At 41.6% G+C, this 20,214-nt stretch overlaps 1 protein-coding gene across 6 annotated transcripts in view; it reads left to right on the forward strand.

Moving 5' to 3' along the window:
* Positions 1 to 20,214, forward strand: part of INPP5F (inositol polyphosphate-5-phosphatase F) — a 45,985-nt gene that overhangs the window by 7,414 nt on the left and 18,357 nt on the right. For 4 of the 6 annotated variants that reach the window (XR_004988174.2, XM_036439238.2, XM_045582154.1 and 1 more), the window contains exons 2-8: positions 10,316 to 10,396; positions 13,208 to 13,344; positions 15,791 to 15,919; positions 16,439 to 16,606; positions 16,720 to 16,776; positions 19,204 to 19,402; positions 19,868 to 20,047. Coding sequence is in view for 4 of the 6 variants with exons in the window: in XM_036439238.2 (XP_036295131.1) it covers positions 10,316 to 10,396; positions 13,208 to 13,344; positions 15,791 to 15,919; positions 16,439 to 16,606; positions 16,720 to 16,776; positions 19,204 to 19,402; positions 19,868 to 20,047 (951 nt within the window). In the remaining 2 variants the exon portion in view is untranslated. Of the gene's footprint in view, positions 1 to 10,315; positions 10,397 to 13,207; positions 13,345 to 15,790; positions 15,920 to 16,438; positions 16,607 to 16,719; positions 16,777 to 19,203; positions 19,403 to 19,867; positions 20,048 to 20,214 lie in introns of those variants that run through there. The other 2 variants (XM_045582153.1, XM_036439237.2) reach the window with 2 other exon arrangements.

Here is a 20,214-nt window from a genome sequence, read left to right on the forward strand (position 1 = left end):
ATTTATTCTCCTTTGGAATGAAAATAAATGGGACCTGAAGACATTTTTTTCTTATGCAAAAAAAAAAAAAGTTTGTTAGTGATTTGGTCCTTGTGATTTATGACAAAATGAACTGTTGTATTTATAGACAGATGCTAGACTATTGGAAAAATCAAACTAATAGTTTGTGCTATTTATTTTCAGAGCCTAGTCTGGTGTGGTTTTATGGGGGTTTAAATGTTAGATCTTTATAAGCTGTATTACTGCCTCTCTCTGCATCTTTTTGTTAACTATTCTATTCATATTCAGATATGTTTTAAAATATCACCTTTTACAATCTATCCTTGTGGACGAACACACATTTGAGGAGTATCAGCGGTTTCATTGAACCTCTAACAAATAATTAATTACTCTTTAGCTTGTCTATATCATTATGTGTCAACTGGCCATAATTGAATTGAAAAGAACATTTGAATTAGAGTATATTTAACAAAATGGAGACATATTTTTTTTTATTATCAGTTGTTGATAATCTTAAATAATAACATGTAAATAGTATTTTAAAAGTGAGGATAAACACTGAACATTGAGCGTTGCAGTACTATCACAAGACACACTGATAGTATCTTAATTAAACCCAGTGCTTTGTTAGGATGACTCACTTTTGGTTGCTGTGAGACCCTTAAAAAAACTGCTCATTCAGAAAAAGCCTTCACTCCTGCCCGCTTTCTTTGGGAAGGCTGGCTGACTTAAATACAGGTTGATTTTAGGTCAGTGTTCCTTCTTTAGGTTACTTCATTTTGATTTCAGGTTCTTTTAAGTTTAACTTCTCATTTCTTCAACCTGACAGTGGGATATTTAAAAAATAATTAACTCTTTATAAATCTTATTCTTCTGAATCAGCTTTCATTTATACCGAACTTCAAATCCCACAGTTTCTGCAAAGGTCAATATATACCATTTGAAGCAATCATGGCATCAAACTGAAATATTAGGAAATTTTAAACATGCCATATGCTTTTAATTTTAGTAATTTGCATATATAATGATGATGCTTCACAGTATTATTATACATTGTTTTTATGGCAGATATAAACCTTTTCTTCCCTCTGGGAAGAGCTGTGATGGGCAGAGTCACAGTTTGCCAGTGCATTTATTTCCTTTCAGAAATTCCCCCATCTCAAAACAGCAGCCTCTCCTCCCTGCTTCTAACTAATTTAATATTCTATTTTTGTTCAAAATGATTAAGGCTGAGTGTCTGTGACGTCATAATCTTTTTAATTTTTGAAATTAAATTTGTTGAAGACCTTCTGCTGGGCATTGTGCTAAAGTGAAAAGATGGTTAAAACACTGCCTACTCTAGCCGAGGATGTAGTCCAGTATGAGACAGACAGACAAGGCCATCTAGAGTGACAGACTCTGTGATGGAGCTATATGAGACAGCTCTGTGGAAGATTTTTAAAATATATATATATTTTATTGATTTTGTACAGAGAGGAAGGGAGAGAGATAGCAAGTTAGAAACATCGATGAGAGAGAGTCATCGATCAGCTGCCTCTTGCACACCCTCCACTGGGGATGTGCCCGCAACCAAGGTACATGCCCTTGACTGGAATCGAACCCGGGACCCTTCAGTCCCAAAGTTGACGCTCTAGCCACTGAGCCAAACCGGTTTCGGCTCTGTGGGAGATTTGAGCTGTCTTGAAGTTCAGAGTCTCAGTGTTTGTTTTTCTGAGATGGTAAAAAAGCTTTTTTCTAATAAAATGAGAAGGAAGGATACTTTTTTATTTGATTCTGTGAAATTTCTTGAAGTAGTCTGTGAGAGTTTCTTTCTCTCAGAGGAGGGGAAAGCCCTGGAAGAAACAGACTCTGCCCCTGTGGACTTACTTGTGTGTGTCTTGCCAGAAATAACTGTATGCTCAGTGCCTCCATTCTAATTGGGAACTCAAAACAACCAAACCAAACAAAATGACAGGTGAGGATGCCTGGTGCCTACCTGGCTAGACTGAAGTAGTGCAGGTTCCGCCACTCTGTGGCGGGCCTGGTTTGATCTAGTAGGTTCTTCATTTGATCTGATGTGGGTGTGAAGGCAGAGCTTTTTGATGGTGAGGACTGTGGTGGCAAGACCACTATCAGACAATGCTAGATGGGAGAGAATACTTTAACTGTGGACAAAGTTTTCAGGGAAAGCTAGGGAATTATTTAAGTACCAGCTGGGAGAAAGGTTGCACTTATTTAATGAAGGAGGTGCTAATTTTATACATCTTGGTTTAAAAGCTCTAAAATGAGGAAAGGAAAATACCAATTGTTAGCTCAGTTGTGCTCTGATTTTGTTCTCAGAATCCTATTTCCCAAAGTGATATCAAAGGACAATTTGGGGGGAGCAGAAGGTGAGGGACATGTTTGAACACATTGCTGTCTCTTGGGTGATGCATTCTGCATTATTATTCAAAGATTTATCGAATCCTTGTTTAAACTGCTTGTATTTTCAGCCTCTTAGGTAATGAGTTTGGAAAGTTGTTTATTCCCAAACTATGGCTTTTAAACATGCGTCTCCGACTCTGATTCTAAATGTACTGGAAAATACCTCTCATAATGTTATACATTTCCGTTAGGTCTTCCCAGAACCTTTCTAAGTGTTTGACCTTTCCTGAAAGTCTTTTTCTTTGGTTATCTTCCGTTCTTTTTTGAGTTGCATTGGGTCTTTCTTGAAATGTGATTATTAGGACTTTATGCTTCAGATAAGGAATCAATAATCAGTAGGTATTATAGAGTTTAAAAACCAATTTTTAATATCCTTCATGATCATGATAAAAAGTTTGTAGGCTCTTAGCTATAATTAGATGCCTGTTTTAATAGAAAAGTCTAGATATTCTTAAGATCCCCTTCCTAGATAGTATCTCTTATCTTTTAAGCACTCGAAGGGTTATTTTTGAAATGTAATTCTTTATACCAGCTTATGCCAGCTCTCCCTGTATTATGAGATCTTTATGTAATTTATGGTACTTTATTACATTAAAGAGTTTAAAGTTGTACATGACACAGGTATCATTTTGAATCAGACTGATAGGATAAAGCTAAACTTACTCATGCACATTCCATTCAGTAACCTATAATCACTTAGACCAATGGTTGGCAAACTGCGGCTTGCAGGCCACATGCAGCTCTTTGGCCCCTTGAGTGTGGCTCTTCCACAAAATACCACGGCCTGGGCAAATTATTATTTTTTTTTTTTAAGGAAGTGCCCTTGGAAGAAGTTTAAGTTTAAAAAATGTGGCTCTCCAAAGAAATTTCAATCGTTGTTCTGTTGATATTTGGCTCTGTTGACTAATGCGCTTGCTGACCACTGACTTAGACAAATAGAGTATTTCTCCTTTATCCGACGTTTCCCTTTCCTCAGTTTCAGTTGCTCTCAGTCAACTGAGGCCTGAAAATATTAAATAGAAAATTCCAGAAATAACTTATGAGTTTTAAATTGCACACGGTTCTGAGAGGTGTGATGAAATCTCATACTGTCCCGTTGGTAACTTAGTAGCCATCTTGTTTATCAGATCAACATGGAGGTATTGCAGTGCTTGTGTTCAAAGAACCCTTATTTTACTTAACCCTTTGCACTCCGCTGTCCCCTCTCAGGGGACATCGGAATTCTAGCATATCACTCGGATGTCCCCTCTCAGGGGACATTGCAGTTTACGGGGAATTGAGTTAATTCAACGCACGTTTCCGCAGTTAGCATTGAGTAGCTGGTAGCCAATGTCCAGAATGGTTCGGAGTGCAAAGGGTTAATAATGGCTACAAAGCACAGGAGAGGTGGTGCTGGCAATTCAGATATGCCAGAGAAGCTGTAAATTGCTTTCTTTAAGTGAAAAGTAAAAATTCTCCCCTTAGTAAGGACGAAAAAATCATCTGCTGAAGTTACTAAGATCCATGATAAGAATAAATCTTTTGTCCATGAAATTGCCTAATTTATAATTAGGTATGTAAGTATAGGAAAAAATGTAGTGTTCCCTACTGTCCGCAGTGTCAGCACCTGCTGCGCCACTCCACCCTGTGGGTAGGGGAGGCTGCTGGGATTCTCCCCTGGCTGGACCTTACAATTACCTGGAGGAGCTTTAAAACACCTAGTCAGGGCCCCCTCCAACCAACTGATGTCAGGCTTGTTGAGGGGTGGGGCTGCCAGATAATGACCATGAACAGCCAGAATGAGAACCATTGATTTGGAGTTCACACTGGCAATCACCAGCTGCTACAACTTCTGAGTTGGATTAGCTCTTTAACTTGCTGCGTGCCACAAAATCACCAACATTAGAGTTCAAAGAAATGTGTCCAATTTTGCATTTTTAAGATGGCTCCTGAATCAACTTCATCTGTTTTCCTGGCCAAATTAAATTCTGAGTTGAAGCATGGAAGAGCTAGCAATGGGAACTTGCAGTTTTTCATTTTAGAACCCTTTTACCCATCTGTCTGACTTTAGTGATTATCTTTTCATACCAATAATATCCATTGTCTTTAGCAGGAAATGAAACTTGGTCTGATTATTATGCATACCTTGGTACTTTTTTTCTTTCTTTCTAAAACAAACGCAACTGCCCGGGAAATCCAGCAGTTGTGAAAAACACAGGCTGGTTCCTGGGCTGAGGGAGTGCCTTCACTCTGGCTTTTGGAATGAGTGACTCATACTCTCTGCAGGCACCCAGCACTTATCACTTGTTTCTGTGCACCAGGAAGAGGAGGGCCTATGAAAACAAGCCCTGTGCTGCCAGTGAACCTGGAGGTGTTCATTTGGTCAAACAATTGAGCGTTTAACAAAATATTTATACCTTTTAGTGTATATTGCTTTATTTCACTAATTAAAAGTTGGCATTGTTTGTAAAATGCTATACTTTTGTAATTTGTAAGCAACTTTCCTCTTTACTAGATGACTTTGCTAATCCTAAATTTTAAAACCTGCTTGCTAATTTCAAACATTTGTCTTTTGAATTTATCTGCTACATTGGAGCCTACTTTTTGAAGGGAAGATTAGAGAGCAATATGCTTGTTGAAGCAGATCAATTGCATGGCTGTTCTTTGCGGAAGGATAGTATAAGCCCACTGGCCATTTTCTTTGCCATTCCAGTGCCCTCTGCCTCCTGAGTAGTGATAGTGTGCATTACCAAGTGTGCTTGCTACATATGCTTAGACTAATATCATTTACAATTTCCTCCTCACAGAATCTACTAATGCTGATTCTGCTTCCTTTTCAAAGAGGAACAGATTGGGGGAGGGGGTGCACACAGCCCTGGTTGGGTGGCTAATTGGTTGGAACATTGTCCCATATGCCAAAAAAGGTCGTGGGTTTGATTCCTGGTCAGGGAACATACCTAGGTTGCAGGTTTGATCCTTGGTTGGAACAGGTGTGGGAGGCAACCAATTGATGTTTCTCTCTCACATCAGTGATTCTCTAGTTCTCTCTCTCCCTCTCCTTTCCGCTCTAAAATCAGTAAACATACCCTTGGGTGAGGTTTAAAAACACACACACATTTTGAAGTACCTGTGTGCCCCAGGCACTGTACTGGGCAGCAAAGGCACATCAGTTCACAAAGACGCACTGAGCCTCTTTTCTCGGCCAGTTATTATACATTGCTGCTCCAGGCCTTCCTCTGTTGTCCTCTATTGTCTTGTGTCTCCTGTCTCTATGTTGGTATGAGAAACCATGGGCACCAGCTAGAGATTTTAAGATCATTTCCCCGAATGTTTAGGTAAGCTTTCATTGTGAAACAGGCTCATCATTTATTATATTTATTGAGAGATAAATGTTTTTATTAAAAAAAGCTTGTATAGCATTTTTAAAAACAACAACAGTTTAAGTTGGTAGCCTATTAAAAGTCAGTGAAAATAAGCAATTGGTAGAAGTCCATTTTTCATGCTTACTTTTACTCATTTATTGATTCATTTGGTTTAATATCTATTGAATGAATGCCTGTTATGCATCAAACACTGTCATAGACCTCAGGTATATAGTAGTAAACAAAATAGGCATAGAATTAAATAAACTGATAGAGGGGTTGAGACTTAATAATAGTCTGTCTTTTTAATTGGTTAGTTTAAACTTTACATTTATTTTAATATATTAGGAGTTATTTCTATTCTTCTTTTCCATTTATTGTGCTTTTTTTTTTTTTTTTTTTTTTTATTCTATCACCTTTTCCTGTCTTCCATTGGATATCTCAAATATTTGTTAGGTGCCTCTCTGGAAGTTACGTATTCTACTTATATTCTTCTATGGTTTCTTAAGACCCGGTATTTATTTTCACATACATAACTAAAATTTACCAATATCCATGTCTTTTCCCAGGCATAATCTTACCTCCCGTTAGCCTGTACTTCCAGCCCCCCACCCCCGCGTGTGGAGGGTTTAGCGGGGAGGAAGCTGGCTGTCATGCTTGGTTTGCCATTTGGATCTGAACCTGACCTGGGTGGCTGGATGCCTAGTTTTGAGCTGCATCAGAGCCGTGGATCTGTTTCATATTAGAGGAAACAATTTGGGGGGCATATCTAGATATTAAGATTTTTATTAAAAAATTTACTTTGAGGAGGCTTTCAGGAATTATGGCCTTACCATAAGATTTAATAAGTAAAAAAATTGAAGTTTTTCTCTTTCTTTCTTTCTTTCTTTCTTTCTTTCTTTCTTTCTTTCTCTCTCTCTCTCTCTCTCTCTCTCTCTCTCTCTCTCTCTCTCTCTCTCTCTTTCTGTCTTTCTTTCTTTCTTTTAAAGCTGAACGTAGACCCTTGAAATAAAAATCTATGGAGAAATTTACTGAGTGGTAAGAATCTGGAATTTTAAATGCATGTACATTTCCCAACTTGAGCTAAAAGTTACCGAACATTTATGTGCCAGACATGGTGCTGGACACTTTCATATAACTCTCTCATTTGATCCTTATAAAAAACCCTGTAAGTTAGTTGAAATTTCCCTTTACACAAGAGGAAATGGAAGCTGCGAGGTCTTCAGAGACTATAGCAGAGTCAGGACTCTACTGGACACCGTATTCAGGCTGTTCCCACATCATGCCTGCGCCTCTAGACTCTGTCCGGCTCCCAGTTCCCAAGTCAGTTGAGGTTCTCCTTGGACACAAGCTTATCTGGATCTCTGGCTCTGTGCCTGCCCTCTCATGTTCATCCTCTACACACTGGCCTGATGTTCAATCTCAAATGCCAATCTGCCCTGTCTGGAGGAAACAGCCTGACCTCACTGTCTGTCGTCCTCCTGAGTGGGCCCCTGTGTAGCTCTTCAGCCTTGTTCTGGCAGCTCCCTGCCTTTTCCGTTAGGGTCCGGCAGAACCAAACTGTGCGGAGCTCTCATTACCTTCAATGCATACTTAAATGCCTTGTATGTATGAAGCAGCCTGCTAGCTATAGAGCAGACAGGAGCTGTTTAATGATCCAGATGGCGGAGGTCTAGACCCTGGGCAAGGATAGTGGCATGGGATGGAGAGAAGTGACACACTCATCAGATGGTGAGGGGAAAGAATCAATAGGACTCTGTGCGGAAGAAAAGCATTTTGGACATCACCCAGAAGTGCAGCTGGAACGATGGTGAGCTGAAAGTCCATACAGAAATGAGAGTGTTATACCTGAGAACATCTGGTAGGGAAACTCAGGGAGTTCCATGTATGCTAGAAAGAGCCCTGGGCTGGGAACGGGAACTGGCGTTTTGATTTTGACAAGCTGTGTGGCACTGGACAGTCCCTTTGTGTCCGCTAGGCCTGAGGCTTTTATCTGAACTGGAACAGAGGGCATTAGCTTTGCCACTTTAAATAGTGAGCCCTTCTCACACCATTGGCAGCAAATTCTCTGACTTTAGCTTTCTGTGCAGACGTCCATTTGTCTACTCAGCGTTTGGAGCCCGAGGGTAGATCTTAGGAGCTTCCTGCTCCTGATGAGTTTCCTCTCAGTCCGAGACAAACGGGTCAAACCAAAATACGTTGCTATGATGGAAGCCTGAGCAAGGTTCAGGGAGTCACAGAAGAGATCCCGCTCTGTTCCGGAGGAGGGTGGAGAGGGGAATGTGTCGGGAACACCAGTGACCCTTGCCCTGAGTCTGGAATGAAGAGCAGGCAGAGTGGGTGGGGAGCAGCATTCCACACCAGGCCAGTGCTGCTTCTGGATGGCCGCAGGGAGACCCAGATGCTGGGGGTGGGGAGGCAGGAGGGCACAGGCCCCGCCCATGCGGGGCTTACAGGCCTTTCCAAGGAATTCAGACTTAGTTTCTAAAGCTGCGGGGAACAGCAGAAGCAATACAGTTGGATCAGCAGTGTTTATCCCTTTTTATACCAAATGTACTTCCTTCACAATACCGGTAATAACGGTAGGCAAGCTAGACTTTGGGGCAAAGAACAGTATTTGAAATAAAGGCAGTTCTCACATCCTGATAGAGCAGTTCACCAGGAAGATACAGTAATCCTGAACATAGCCTCAAGAGTAAAGCAAAACTTAAGAAGGAAAAATGGAAAAAAACACAAAGCATGAGAGTTTTTAAAAAAAGAAAAAAGGAAAAAGTCCGCTCTTAAAACCTATTGGTTTAGCAGTCAAAGAAATTAGTAAATGCATAGAGAAGTTGAACAAAATAATCAACAAAGTTGATATAATGAGCCTTAGCCCCAAAGTTAAATGGTGTGTTCAAATATTTCACGTCCACAGTAAGAAATACTTTAAAAATCATGATCTGTTGAACACATATGTATGTACCAGAAACAGAATTTCATAAGATATTTTCCTACATGGTGCAATATTTCATGGTGCATTCAGTTTTCTGTTCTATTCTGTTGTATTGCTGTTAATACTAATTTCATACAAAACTGATTTCATGATCCACTCATGGATTGATAGCCCTTTTCCTTGAAAACACTAAGTTAAACATATGCATGCTTTTGTACACACATAGAACATTTACAGATTGACTTTCTGAAGTCCTTCATACCAAGCCTCTGCTGCCTCTCTGTTCCTCTAGCAAAGCTGACTTTGACTCCTATTTTTACTGGGTCAAGGCCATCCAACACATCATCTGCTTTTCTTCTCCATTTCTATATTTAGTCTTTCATCTTTGCTTCTAGACTTAGAAAAAGTGGTATCCTTCCTTTTCAAAGGTTAACTTTTACACCTGGAATTTTACTGTCATCATCTTCTGTTTTCTTTTCCTCCTTTCAAATCTCTGGTTCTTACATCTAGACATTTGTCCTTGATCATCCCACCATGAATTCAGTCTTAATGGGTTTAACTGGTTCTCTTTTTGAACCTCAAATATTATCAGTCACTATTATTTTTAGTCTTTATACCACAAAACTTGGTAATTGTTTTAGTTTTTTCTAGTTTTTAATCCTCACCTGAGGATATTTTTCCCATTGATTTTTAGAGAGTGGAAGGAAGGAAAGAGGGAGAGGGAGAGGGGAAGGGAGGGGAGAAGCAGAGAAGGAGGGGTAGCGAGCGGAGACGGAATGGAGGGAAGGAAGAGGTAGAGGGAGGGAGTGGAAGGGAGAGAGAAAGAAAGAAAAGGAACATCCATGAGAGAGACACATCGGTTGGTTGTTGCCTACTGCAAACACCACAGCCAGGGCCTGGGATTGAACCTGCAACCTATTGAACTGCCATCAATGTTACATTTATGTCCATGTATTTCACAGCCTTTTGCCATCGGGTTCCACAAGAGAATGAAACCCTAAAGTCCTCAGACTTAATGAATTAACTTCTCTCTGTGTGTCTAGATTGGCACAAGTTATTATATTTGGGAGAATTGAGAGAACAGTCACCCACATCATGGTTGGTTTGTGGCTCAGATGAGGAAGCCTGACGGGATGCCTGCCTCACACCGGGCACTCAATACTTGTTCCTGTTATTTTTGCCCTAGAAGTCCCATAAGAGAGCACTGTCTGTCTGGATTTCTTTGCCTGGTGTAAGATTCTTGGGGAAAGGGTATTCTCCAGACTGGGATCCAGTAAGTGGGCATCTATATGGCGGTTTCTCAGCATTGTCTCTGGATTTGGGACCAGCTGTGACTATAGGACTGCCGGCGTCTCTGTTGTCTTGTAGTGCACCAGCCCCTTCCCCCCACTGCAGGGCGCCAGAGAGCCGCCTCCCTCTGAGCCGGGTTTCATAATGTCAGTTCTTTCCCCAAACTGCCCTTAGACAGAAGCTTATTCAGGCTTTGATTGAATGCTTTTTCAAAAATTTCTTGATGGTAATGTATTAAGTTCTGGGTGTCCATAACTGCTGTCCTTGGACATTGGTCAGATTTTACTATACTGTTTTAATTTGTTTTCTGATGAATATTTTCTCATGATTGCTTTTTATTTTATTTTAGCTACTGATCTACTTCTTGCCTGGAATCCCATTTGCTTGGGTTTGGTAGAAGGTGTGATTGGGAAAATTCAGCTTCATTCAGGTATGTTTCTGTAAACTCCGTAAACTTGTCAAACTTATTGTGGCATTTTGACATTTTCTTCTTTGAGGATAAATGTAGATTCTGTTATGGCTTTGATTCCTTTGCCTTAATTTTGAGTCTGTCCAAAGTGGGTATGTTGCCATATAAGTTTCATGAAATAAAAATAAAACTTTAGAGAAAAGGGAGGTATAATCTTTACAACCCTTTCTTCCTCTTAAAACACAGCACTTCTCAAACGCCTTGCACGTGTCAGGAATCATGCTAGTTGGCAGAACGCAGTAGTGAGCAAAACCTGACCCATTCCCACCCTATGGAGCTTATAGTTTGGGAGAGAAAACAGACATTGGAGAATAATCACCGAAAAAAAAAGTACAATTATTTGATAATGATGGTAGGTGCTCTGATGGAAAGATATCCTCCCAACTCACTGATCTCAAAGGAGAGGAGAGTAGGACTAAGGCTAGAGAGGTAGGCAGGTGGCAGACCAGGGCTGTTGTTGGCTTTGGATCAGCTGTCCATTCCTGGTCCAATTAACTGGCCAGGGGAGAGTGTGGGTTTCTTAGTGTGGAGTGTGGGCCTTTCCGGGGGCCCTATCCAGGGCAGACAAATTGGTGGAAGGTCCCCATCTTGGAAGGACAGAAACCTGTGCCCTGGGTTCAGAGGAAGTTTTGTTTGTCTGCAATCACACATTTATTTTCTCCCAGTTCTGGAGGCTGGAAGGCTGAGATTGAGGCGGCATCAGGGTTGGTTTCTCCTGAGGCCTCTCCTTGGCTGGAGATGCCGTCTTCCTCCGGTGCCGTCACGTTCTCTCCTCTGTGTGTCTGTGTCTCTGGTTTCTGTGTGATGCTGGGGAAATAGCTGTATCCTCACACAGCTATCCATGAGAAGATGCTTTAGGCTGGAAACTAAGTGGATCACAAAAGCGCTTTAAATTGAAATTAATTTGAAGATTAAGACAAGGATAAGCTCTGTTGGGGTAAGAAATAACAGAATATAAAAAGCAAAAGTATATATTTCACGATAGATTTAGAAATAGTTTGAAAATTGTCAAAAACCTTGATTAATTTGGCAATAGAGGCTCTTGATGTAGTGATTAGGGGAATTGCTACAAGTGGGATTGAAGTCACAGACAGTCCGTCAGGGGCTCTCATTAAAGCAGTGCTTGCCATCTGCCTGCTTCTCCTTTGAAGTGGAGATGTCTTGGTGGCTGACATGTGAAGTGGATTGTGCACAGGGTTAAGTGTGTAATTTCAGTCCTCTGCGGTCCACGGAGACTTTCCTGCTGTGACACTGAGGACATGAAATACTTTACATGTTTCAGTGATGAATGGAGCGACACTAACATTGCTTTATTCTTTTCTACAAAGCCGTTAGAAAACCCCGTCCTCAAGGCACAGGGGAGGGGGGCCAGGAACCTGGCAGCCCTGCGGAGCGCGGCCTCTGCTGGAGGCCTGGCTCTCGGGAGGGACTGCCTTCCATAACGCTCTGTCTCAATGAGAGCCTTTGGTGTGCTGTCTGGTAAACATGAGCGTTAGCAATGATAATATGAATTTAAAAAGTCATTTAGCCGAAACTGGTTTGGCTCAGTGGATAGAGCGTCGGCCTGCGGACTGAAAGATCCCAGGTTCGATTCTGGTCAAGGGCATGTACCTTGGTTGCAGGCACATCCTCGGGGGGGGCGGCTAGGGGGGGGTGTAGGAGGCACCTGATCGGTGTTTCTCTCATCAATGTTTCTAACTCTCTATCCCTCTCCCTTCCTCTCTGTAAGAAAATCAATAAAATATTAATTTAAAAAAAGTCATTTAATCCTCACAGCTGCTCTCTGCAGTAGGCAGTCTGGTCCACTGCACAGAGCAGTTCAGTATCGTGCTGCCACGCACACGGAAATTAGGGATGGAGCTAGAATTGGAGCCTGAGTTCTGACCTCAAAGTCCAGAACATGGAAGCCGCCTTGAAACGGGAAAGTTATTATACTATTTACAAAATTTCTTCTCTGATGAGATCATTTGTGTTACATTTTGTCAGATTTCTATTTTCTTAAAAAATTTTTAATTGAGATTTTTAGAGAGAGAGAGAGAAAGGGAGATAGATAGGAACAATGATGAGAGAGAAACATCATTGATTGGCTGCCTCCTTCACGCCCCACACTGGCGATGAGCCCACAACCCAGGAATGTGCCCTGACCAGGCATCGAACCAGCAACCTCATGGTTCACAGGTTGATGGTCAACCACTGAGTCACGCTGGCTGGGCAAGGATTTATTTTAATTCAATAAAATGTATTGTGACATTCTAAAGTATATTATGTTTTATGTGTTTTGTTATGTGTTAGGTTTATTGTGTGTTAGGTGCTTGGTAACCTTGATTCATGCCTTCCCAGCACGTGGTAGGTTCTTGGTTAATGTTTAATGATAATGAATAATGAAATGGCTTATAAAAGCTTGAAACTTTAGAGTAGATTTCCACCCTACTTTATAAAGAATTATAAAACACTTTCAAACTCTTGCATTTATTGAAATGCCTAAGAAAGCACATCTTCAAAGCACTGTTCCTAATATGAGAGTTGATTTATATTTGGAAGAAAATATTATCTTACTTTTTTATTTTCCCCTCTCTGATGGGTAAAAATGGCATTACTCTAATGAATGAGTGAGATTAAATACCCTTTCACACATTTAAGGGCCATTTTTATATTTTGTTGTGTTCTTTAAAGGGTTATATCTGATGCACGTTGTGGATTATTCACCTCCAGCCTCCCAGGAGAGTAGCACTTTATAGACACTAGACATTAATAATGACTTTTCCATTTCAGATTTTCCATGGTGGCTTATTTTAATTCGGCAGAAAGCACTGGTGGGCAAACTTCCAGGAGACCATGAAGTCTGTAAAGTTACCAAAATTGCTGTGCTGTCACTTTCTGAAATGGAACCTCAGGATCTTGAGCTAGAGGTATGGTCCTGTCTCAGGAAATTTTTTGGAAACGTGATATGAATATAATAGCAATTATGAGGATTTGGCTTAATAGACCAGAATCATACAATGTTAGACATGGGTAATATCTTTAAAATAATTTAATCTTATGGTTTTCACACTCCATTTTAGTAATGGGAACTTTGTTTCCAAATCGGTGAAATCCAGTATATGAGATGCATCAGATCAGAGCTGCTTTGGTTGAGGTGGTGATGGGGAGTGGGCATGTGCTGTGAACATTAATGTCCAAATTGTTGGCGGGCATTACTTTTCTCTTGGGTATAATACATACCTAGTGATGAAATTGCTGTGTCATGTGGTAACTCTGTGTTTAATCTTTTAAGGAACTGCCAGGCTGTTTTTCAAAGCAGTATGCCATTAAAAAAAATCTAGACAAGGGTATGAAGAATCTGTGGGGTCCAAGTAAATGAGAACATAGGTGCTCTTTCTTTTGGGGGAAAAAATCCTTTAAAGTTTTATAGGCTTGATGTTCCATGTGTGCATATCGTATTTGCTGTATCTCATTGCCTTCATAGATAACTGCATCATTTCCCATATTTAGTTTCCCATCAGACATCTGTTTAAAATTTTAGCTGCAGATGGACATAGATAGACACCAACTTTTAGAGTAAAAATCATGTGTTTTTATTTTCTGAGACAGCAGCCGCACCTGCTCTTGATCCTGACGATGAAGTATAAATTGGTGGAGTAATAGAAAATATCAGGGATCATCGTGGGGCTGTGGCGTGGTCTTCTTTGTGAGAGCATGTGTGTCAGGGCTGTGGTAAAGGCCCGCGCACACGCGACACAGACCTGGCTGGGCCTCTGGAAAAGGGAAGGTGATCCACGCTCCCACGATGAGTTGTGATCCCAAGAACTCAGTCTGAACAGAGCCTTTAGGGCTGGAGAGGGTCTCGGATGTCATGTTCTCTTTGTGGGAGGGCTTCATGGAATCTTTTTAGAAAGTTAGTGGTCTGTACTGTTTTCTAAAGGTAACTGTGTGGAGGATTCTAGAATATTCATCGAAAATGTTTATGTTTAAAGTAATTTTAGACTTCTATTTAGAAAAATCAGTTGTAAGAGGTAGAGATAGACTTCTGGAGAAGATGGTGTAGTGTTTGTGCTTCCCTAAACAGGTCACAGTGGTTATCTGAAACCTTTGGGGCCGTATTTGTTTTAGAGTTCAAGTTTTGATTTTGGAGGGTGGGCAGTGATTGAGGTTATTCCATGTATTTTATGTATGCCCTGTGAGTCTGAGGTGTTATTCCACAATACAACATATTAATATTTCTTAAAGAATCAATCAGGAGAATATTCATATAAGGGAGGTAGCATCATGTCAGTTTAGGGTACATTTTGGCATATTATAAATGAGTGGTAATTTAAAACATCCTAGCAAAATTTCAGGTTTCAGAATTGTTTGGGTTTTGGAGTTGTTGATAAGAAGGGATATTAGGCCCAAACAGGAAGAGGTTAGGTTACCAAAAGAGAGAGCCCTGGCCATGTGGCTCAGTTGGTGGGTGTCGTCCCACGCGCCAAAAGGCTGCTGCTGATTCCCCGATTGCAGGCTGGATCCCTGCCCACAGGTGTGCAGGAGGCAGCCATTGGATATTTTGCTCTCACATCAATATTTCTCTCTCTCCTGCCTTTTGTTCTAAAAAAAACCCAATCAGTAAATAAATAAAAAAATGAAGAAGATAGCGCTAGGCCTGGAGAGAAGTGGCTTCATGGGCCATAAACAGACCAGTAGTTTGAATGGGGCCATAGGCCTCTGGACTTTGGATCCATCATCTTCCTCACCTTTGCCAGTTGGCCCTCACATTTCCTGAAGCCCCTGCATGCTGCTGCTTCACATTTAATCTCGACCCAAAGAGTATGTTTTTGTTGGTCTTGTTATTGCGTGAGGATAGGAGGAGAGGAAGCAGTTGGCGTGTCCAGCTTTTGAGATTCCCAGGAGAGCAGACTCTTGACGTGTTCTAAACCAGAACGCTCAGTTCACTGGCATGAATGAATATTTAGCACAGACAGCTGCGAATTAATGCCCTTGGAGCATAGAAAATGTGCATTTTGCAATATTTAAAATTTTAGATGCCCATTTTTAAAAGCAGTAATTAACTTCAGCTGTGGCATTTTATTTCTCAGTTATATTAACTATAATTATGATCCTAAGCTGAATTTTCCATCCCTAAATCCTGAGTAGATCCTGTCCTGTATTATTTGCCTGCCATCTGCTATAGCTTTCTAATCACTGAGAGCACCGCTGTGTTTACTATGACCAGTCGTCTGCTTGGTCGTTTTTCTAACTCCTGAGGTTTACTTTGAACCGCAGTGCATGAGCGGTAGCATCCACTTCTGTACTCACACATGAACATTTAGCAAGCAGATATTAATAATAATGAATTCTTTCTCTCTCCGTCTTATTTAGCTCTGTAAGAAGCATCATTTTGGAATTAACAAACCAGAGAAGATTATACCATCCCCTGATGACTCGAAGTTTTTACTGAAGACCTTTACGCATATTAAGTCCAATGTATCTGCTCCTAATAAAAAGAAAGTAAGCAAAATCAGAGAAAGACAAGTATCACATGATCTCACATGTGGAATCTAATGAACAAAATTGATACAAAACATAGATGCATAGAACAGACTGCGGAATCTCGGAGGGAAGGCGAGGGGGGCGGGTGGGTGAGAAGAGATCAACCAAAGAACTTGTATGCATATCTGCGTAACCCAAGGACACAGACAGTGGGGTGGGGAAGGCCTGGGGCGGGGTTGGGGGCGGGCTAGAAGGGGTCAGTGGGGGAAAAAGGAGGAACATATGCAATACTTTCAACAATAAAGGTTTAATAAGAAAAAAAAATTTAACTGATACAGGCTTGGAGTTCATTTTTTATTAGGTCAAAATTGAGGGGCAGTTTCCTGCCAGGGAACTTCCTTTCAAACCACCTGTCACATTCCAGCGCTGTCTGATGTCCTGGGATCGGCTTCACTGCTTTCCCAGGAAGGCGTGTATACCCACACAGGCTGTCTTCACCTTCCATTCCTGCGGTGATGGGAGATTCGTATTTTGCAGGTTAAGGAAAGTAAAGAAAAGGAGAAGTTGGAAAGGAGATTACTTGAAGAGTTGCTGAAGATGTTCATGGACTCGGAATCCTTTTACTACAGCTTGACCTACGACCTGACCAACTCGGTGCAGAGGCAGAGCGCTGCGGGGAGGGACCCCCGGCCCCTCTGGCAGAAGGTGCCTCTCGGGGCTCAGGGCAGGGTTTGCCTCCGGGCAGCTTGTGGACTTGTTTGGCTTTATTGGAAAACAAACAACAGGTTTCTGAAATGGTGATTCTCTACCCTTTCCAGGTTGATGATCGATTCTTTTGGAATAAATATATGATACAAGATCTTACTGAGATTGGTGTGAGTAATTGTTTTCTAAAATATTCTAAGATAATTATAGTTAAGCAAATATTTTAAAATTGTCTTAAAATCTCTAATGTTTTTCTGTATAGAATGGGAATCAGTTAGCCAGGGAAAACTAAGGAGTTTGGTATTTTAAGGCAGCTCACAATGCCATTGCTCAGCCATAGGCCTGCCTTTTTAGCAGGCTGCCATAGGTAGTAGTCCCTGAAGACTGGGGAACTAATGTCCTCAGAGTTCCTATAAAAGAGGTCATTTGTTTACCCAGTGGAAATGTTGAAGCCCAATTGTCCTTGAATAATACCACATTTTTTAACTTTCCTGTTTCCTCATCTGGACAGATCTCCAAGGACATTCTAGTATTGCCAGTATTTGAATCTGGGAAGATAGGGAATATGATGAGGTTACTGAGATTTGGTGATTACCGTCTTTCTTTACTCTGTCATATTATGCTGGAGAATGATGACTGTCCAAGGACAACTAATTAATTTACTCAGTCAATCAACAGATATTTATTTGTGGAAAACCTACTATGTGCCAGTTACTGTTTTGGATGCAAAGTGGGCAAATAGTTGATTAGGATCATATATTATCTTGTTGTTAGCCTTTCAGAAATCTCAAACCTTTTGTCCTGGCCAATGTAGTTCGATTGGTTGGAGTGCTCTCACCTACACAGAAAGGTCTCAGGTTTGATTCCTGGTCAGGGCACATTCCTAGGTTATGGGTTCGATCCCTGGTTGGTACATATAGAAGAGGCAACCAATTGATATCTCTCTGTTTCTCTCCCTCTCCCTCACTCCTTCCTTTCTCTAAAAAATAATAATAAACAAACACATCTTCAGGTGAGGATTAAATAAGCATATTATTTTTTTTTAAATTTCAAACCTTTCTCCTTTTTTTCTATTTCTCTTCCTTGGTGGGAGTTAGTAGGTAGATAGTGCCTACCACTAGCTATCTATCATGTCTCAATGGAGAAAGAGTTCTGACCTCTTTATGATGCTGAAACTCTGACCACGAAAACTGAGGCAGGGTTAGCAGTAAGCGTGTGTGGAATGAAAATTTGTCTTGCTTGCTGACATATGGAGCTCTATGTTTTGCAGAATTATTTTGTATTACCATGTAAAACTGATGACTTGCAATAAAGGTGGCATTTGGCAACATACATTTCTCTGTTCCTGTCAAGAGCTTTGCATTTTTTGCTAGAAGGGGAAAAATACAAATAATGGGAATGATGATAAGAATAATGGAGGCAGGTAGACCCTTTACTATTTTCAAGCACCTTTCCAAGATCTATCTGCAGGCTCCATAAAACAACACTATGAGCTAGGACCTGGACTGGGTGGTAATGCGAGAAGAGATTGGTGTGAGTAGTTATGTTCTAAAATGGGGTTTGAAGTTGATGCTGAGATCAGGGCTAGATCGGATTATGGAGACAGGAGAGAAAGAGGGACTAAAACAACTCTTTGGGAAGCTTTTTATATTTTACTGTTTATCCTTTACTATTGCTGATAGTTACTGTAAGCAGGCACTCTGCTAAACACCTTTTACATTTTACTCATTAATCTTCATAGCAACCTTATAGGGTAGTAGTTTTCCTGTTTTTCAAAGCAGGATGTCCAGGCACTGGTGAGGTGCAGTGACTCACCTGGGTGAGTTAGTAAGTGGTGGAGCTTGAATTTGCACCCTGCTGTCTGGCTCCTATGGTGTGGTCCCTCTAAGGCAGTTCTCTTTTGAATGATTATCCTACCTAAGAAAAGAGTAATATGCAAATTGACTGTCACTCCAACATACAAGATTGCTGCCCCCATGTGGTCAAAGATGGCCGCCATAAGATGGCCAGCAGGGGAGGGCAGTTGGGGACAGTCAGGCCTGCAGGGGAGGGCAGTTAGGGGTGACCAGGCTGGCAGAGGAGGGAAGTTGTGGGCAACCAGGCATGCAGGGAAGGGCAGTTGTGGGGGACTCAGGCTTTCAGGGGAGAGCAGTTAGGGGCAATCAGGCTGGCAGGGGAGCAGTTAAGCATCAATCAGGCTGTCAGGGGAGTGGTTAGGGGTTGATCATGCTGGCAGGCAGAATCAGTTAGGGGCAATTAGGAAGGCAGGCAGGCAGGCCAGCAGTTGGGAGCCAGCAGTTCTGGATTGTGAGAGGGAAGTCGGACATCCCTTGAGGGGTCCCAGATTGGAAAGGGTGCAGGCTGGGTTGAAGGATCCCCCCACTCCCGTCCTGTGCACTGGACCTCTAGTTATAAAGAAAAGGAAATGCTCTCTGTTCCATGTGCACTCCTCCCTCCACTCCTTTGTGTTCTCCAGTGAGCAGAGAATACGGTTAGTTTCTAATGAACTAACACATATGTGCCGGCTCCTGTTTGGGTTTAAGAAGGTAGCAGTGCTGTCCAGCATAGAAACAGCGTGATGTTCCTATTGTTTTCAGTCACCAGATGTGGACTACTGGATTATTCCCATTATCCAAGGTTTTGTGCAGATTGAAGAACTTGTGGTAAATTACAGCGAGTCATCGGACGATGAGAAAAGCAGCCCAGAGACCCCGCCCCAGGAGTCCACCTGCGTAGATGACATTCACCCACGGTTCCTAGTGGCTCTTATTTCTCGTCGCAGTCGGCACAGAGCAGGTGTGTGGAGGGCTGTAATCACATGCAGATCAAATCCAGGCCAATGCAAGTCCTGGGGGGGGGGGCGTTGAAATGCGATGGCCATATGGCTCTGGAAGCACAGTCCGTTTCAGCTCACTGTGTAGTGTGACTGGGGACCAATCATTGGATAGAGGTGAACTGGGAAGAGTTAACAAAGGGAGAAGGAAGAGGAGAAAGTCACTGGGATGAGCTTCTAAAATACCATTGTTCCCACCGTCACCAAACGCTTCCTGAGGGCGAGGGCCTTTGGGAAAATCATCCTTGCTTTCAGTGCATAGGAGCTCTGAGCTTCAGTTTGTAAAAACCATGACTTGGGTAAGTTGATCCCGTTCTGCCTGGCAGTTGCACCTTAGATCCCTAAGGCTATCCTGAAAGAGAGAAGCATGATCTAGTTAGACTCCATTTTTTTTAATGTTGCTTTTTTTTCCTTTTGCTTTGTTTTAGGAATGCGCTATAAACGACGTGGGGTGGATAAAAATGGAAATGTTGCAAACTATGTGGAGACTGAGCAGCTGATTCACGTCCATAACCACACCTTGTCATTTATTCAAGCGCGAGGCTCTGTGCCTGTCTTTTGGAGCCAGGTTGGCTATCGTTACAACCCAAGGCCTCGGCTGGACAAGAGTAAGCATGCCCTGTTTGGTTTGCAAATGATGATATCAGATAGATATTAGGTACTTTATAGATTTGGATTTGCTTTGCCAGATGCTTTATTCAAAACAATAACTCATACAGTGAAATTTGGTAGAAAGTGATTATAAACACTAAGAGCAATAATGGTTGTTGACAAT

The sequence above is a fragment of the Pipistrellus kuhlii genome, unplaced genomic scaffold (assembly GCF_014108245.1).
Source record: "Pipistrellus kuhlii isolate mPipKuh1 unplaced genomic scaffold, mPipKuh1.p scaffold_m20_p_15, whole genome shotgun sequence".
NCBI classification, from domain to species: Eukaryota; Metazoa; Chordata; class Mammalia; order Chiroptera; family Vespertilionidae; genus Pipistrellus; species Pipistrellus kuhlii.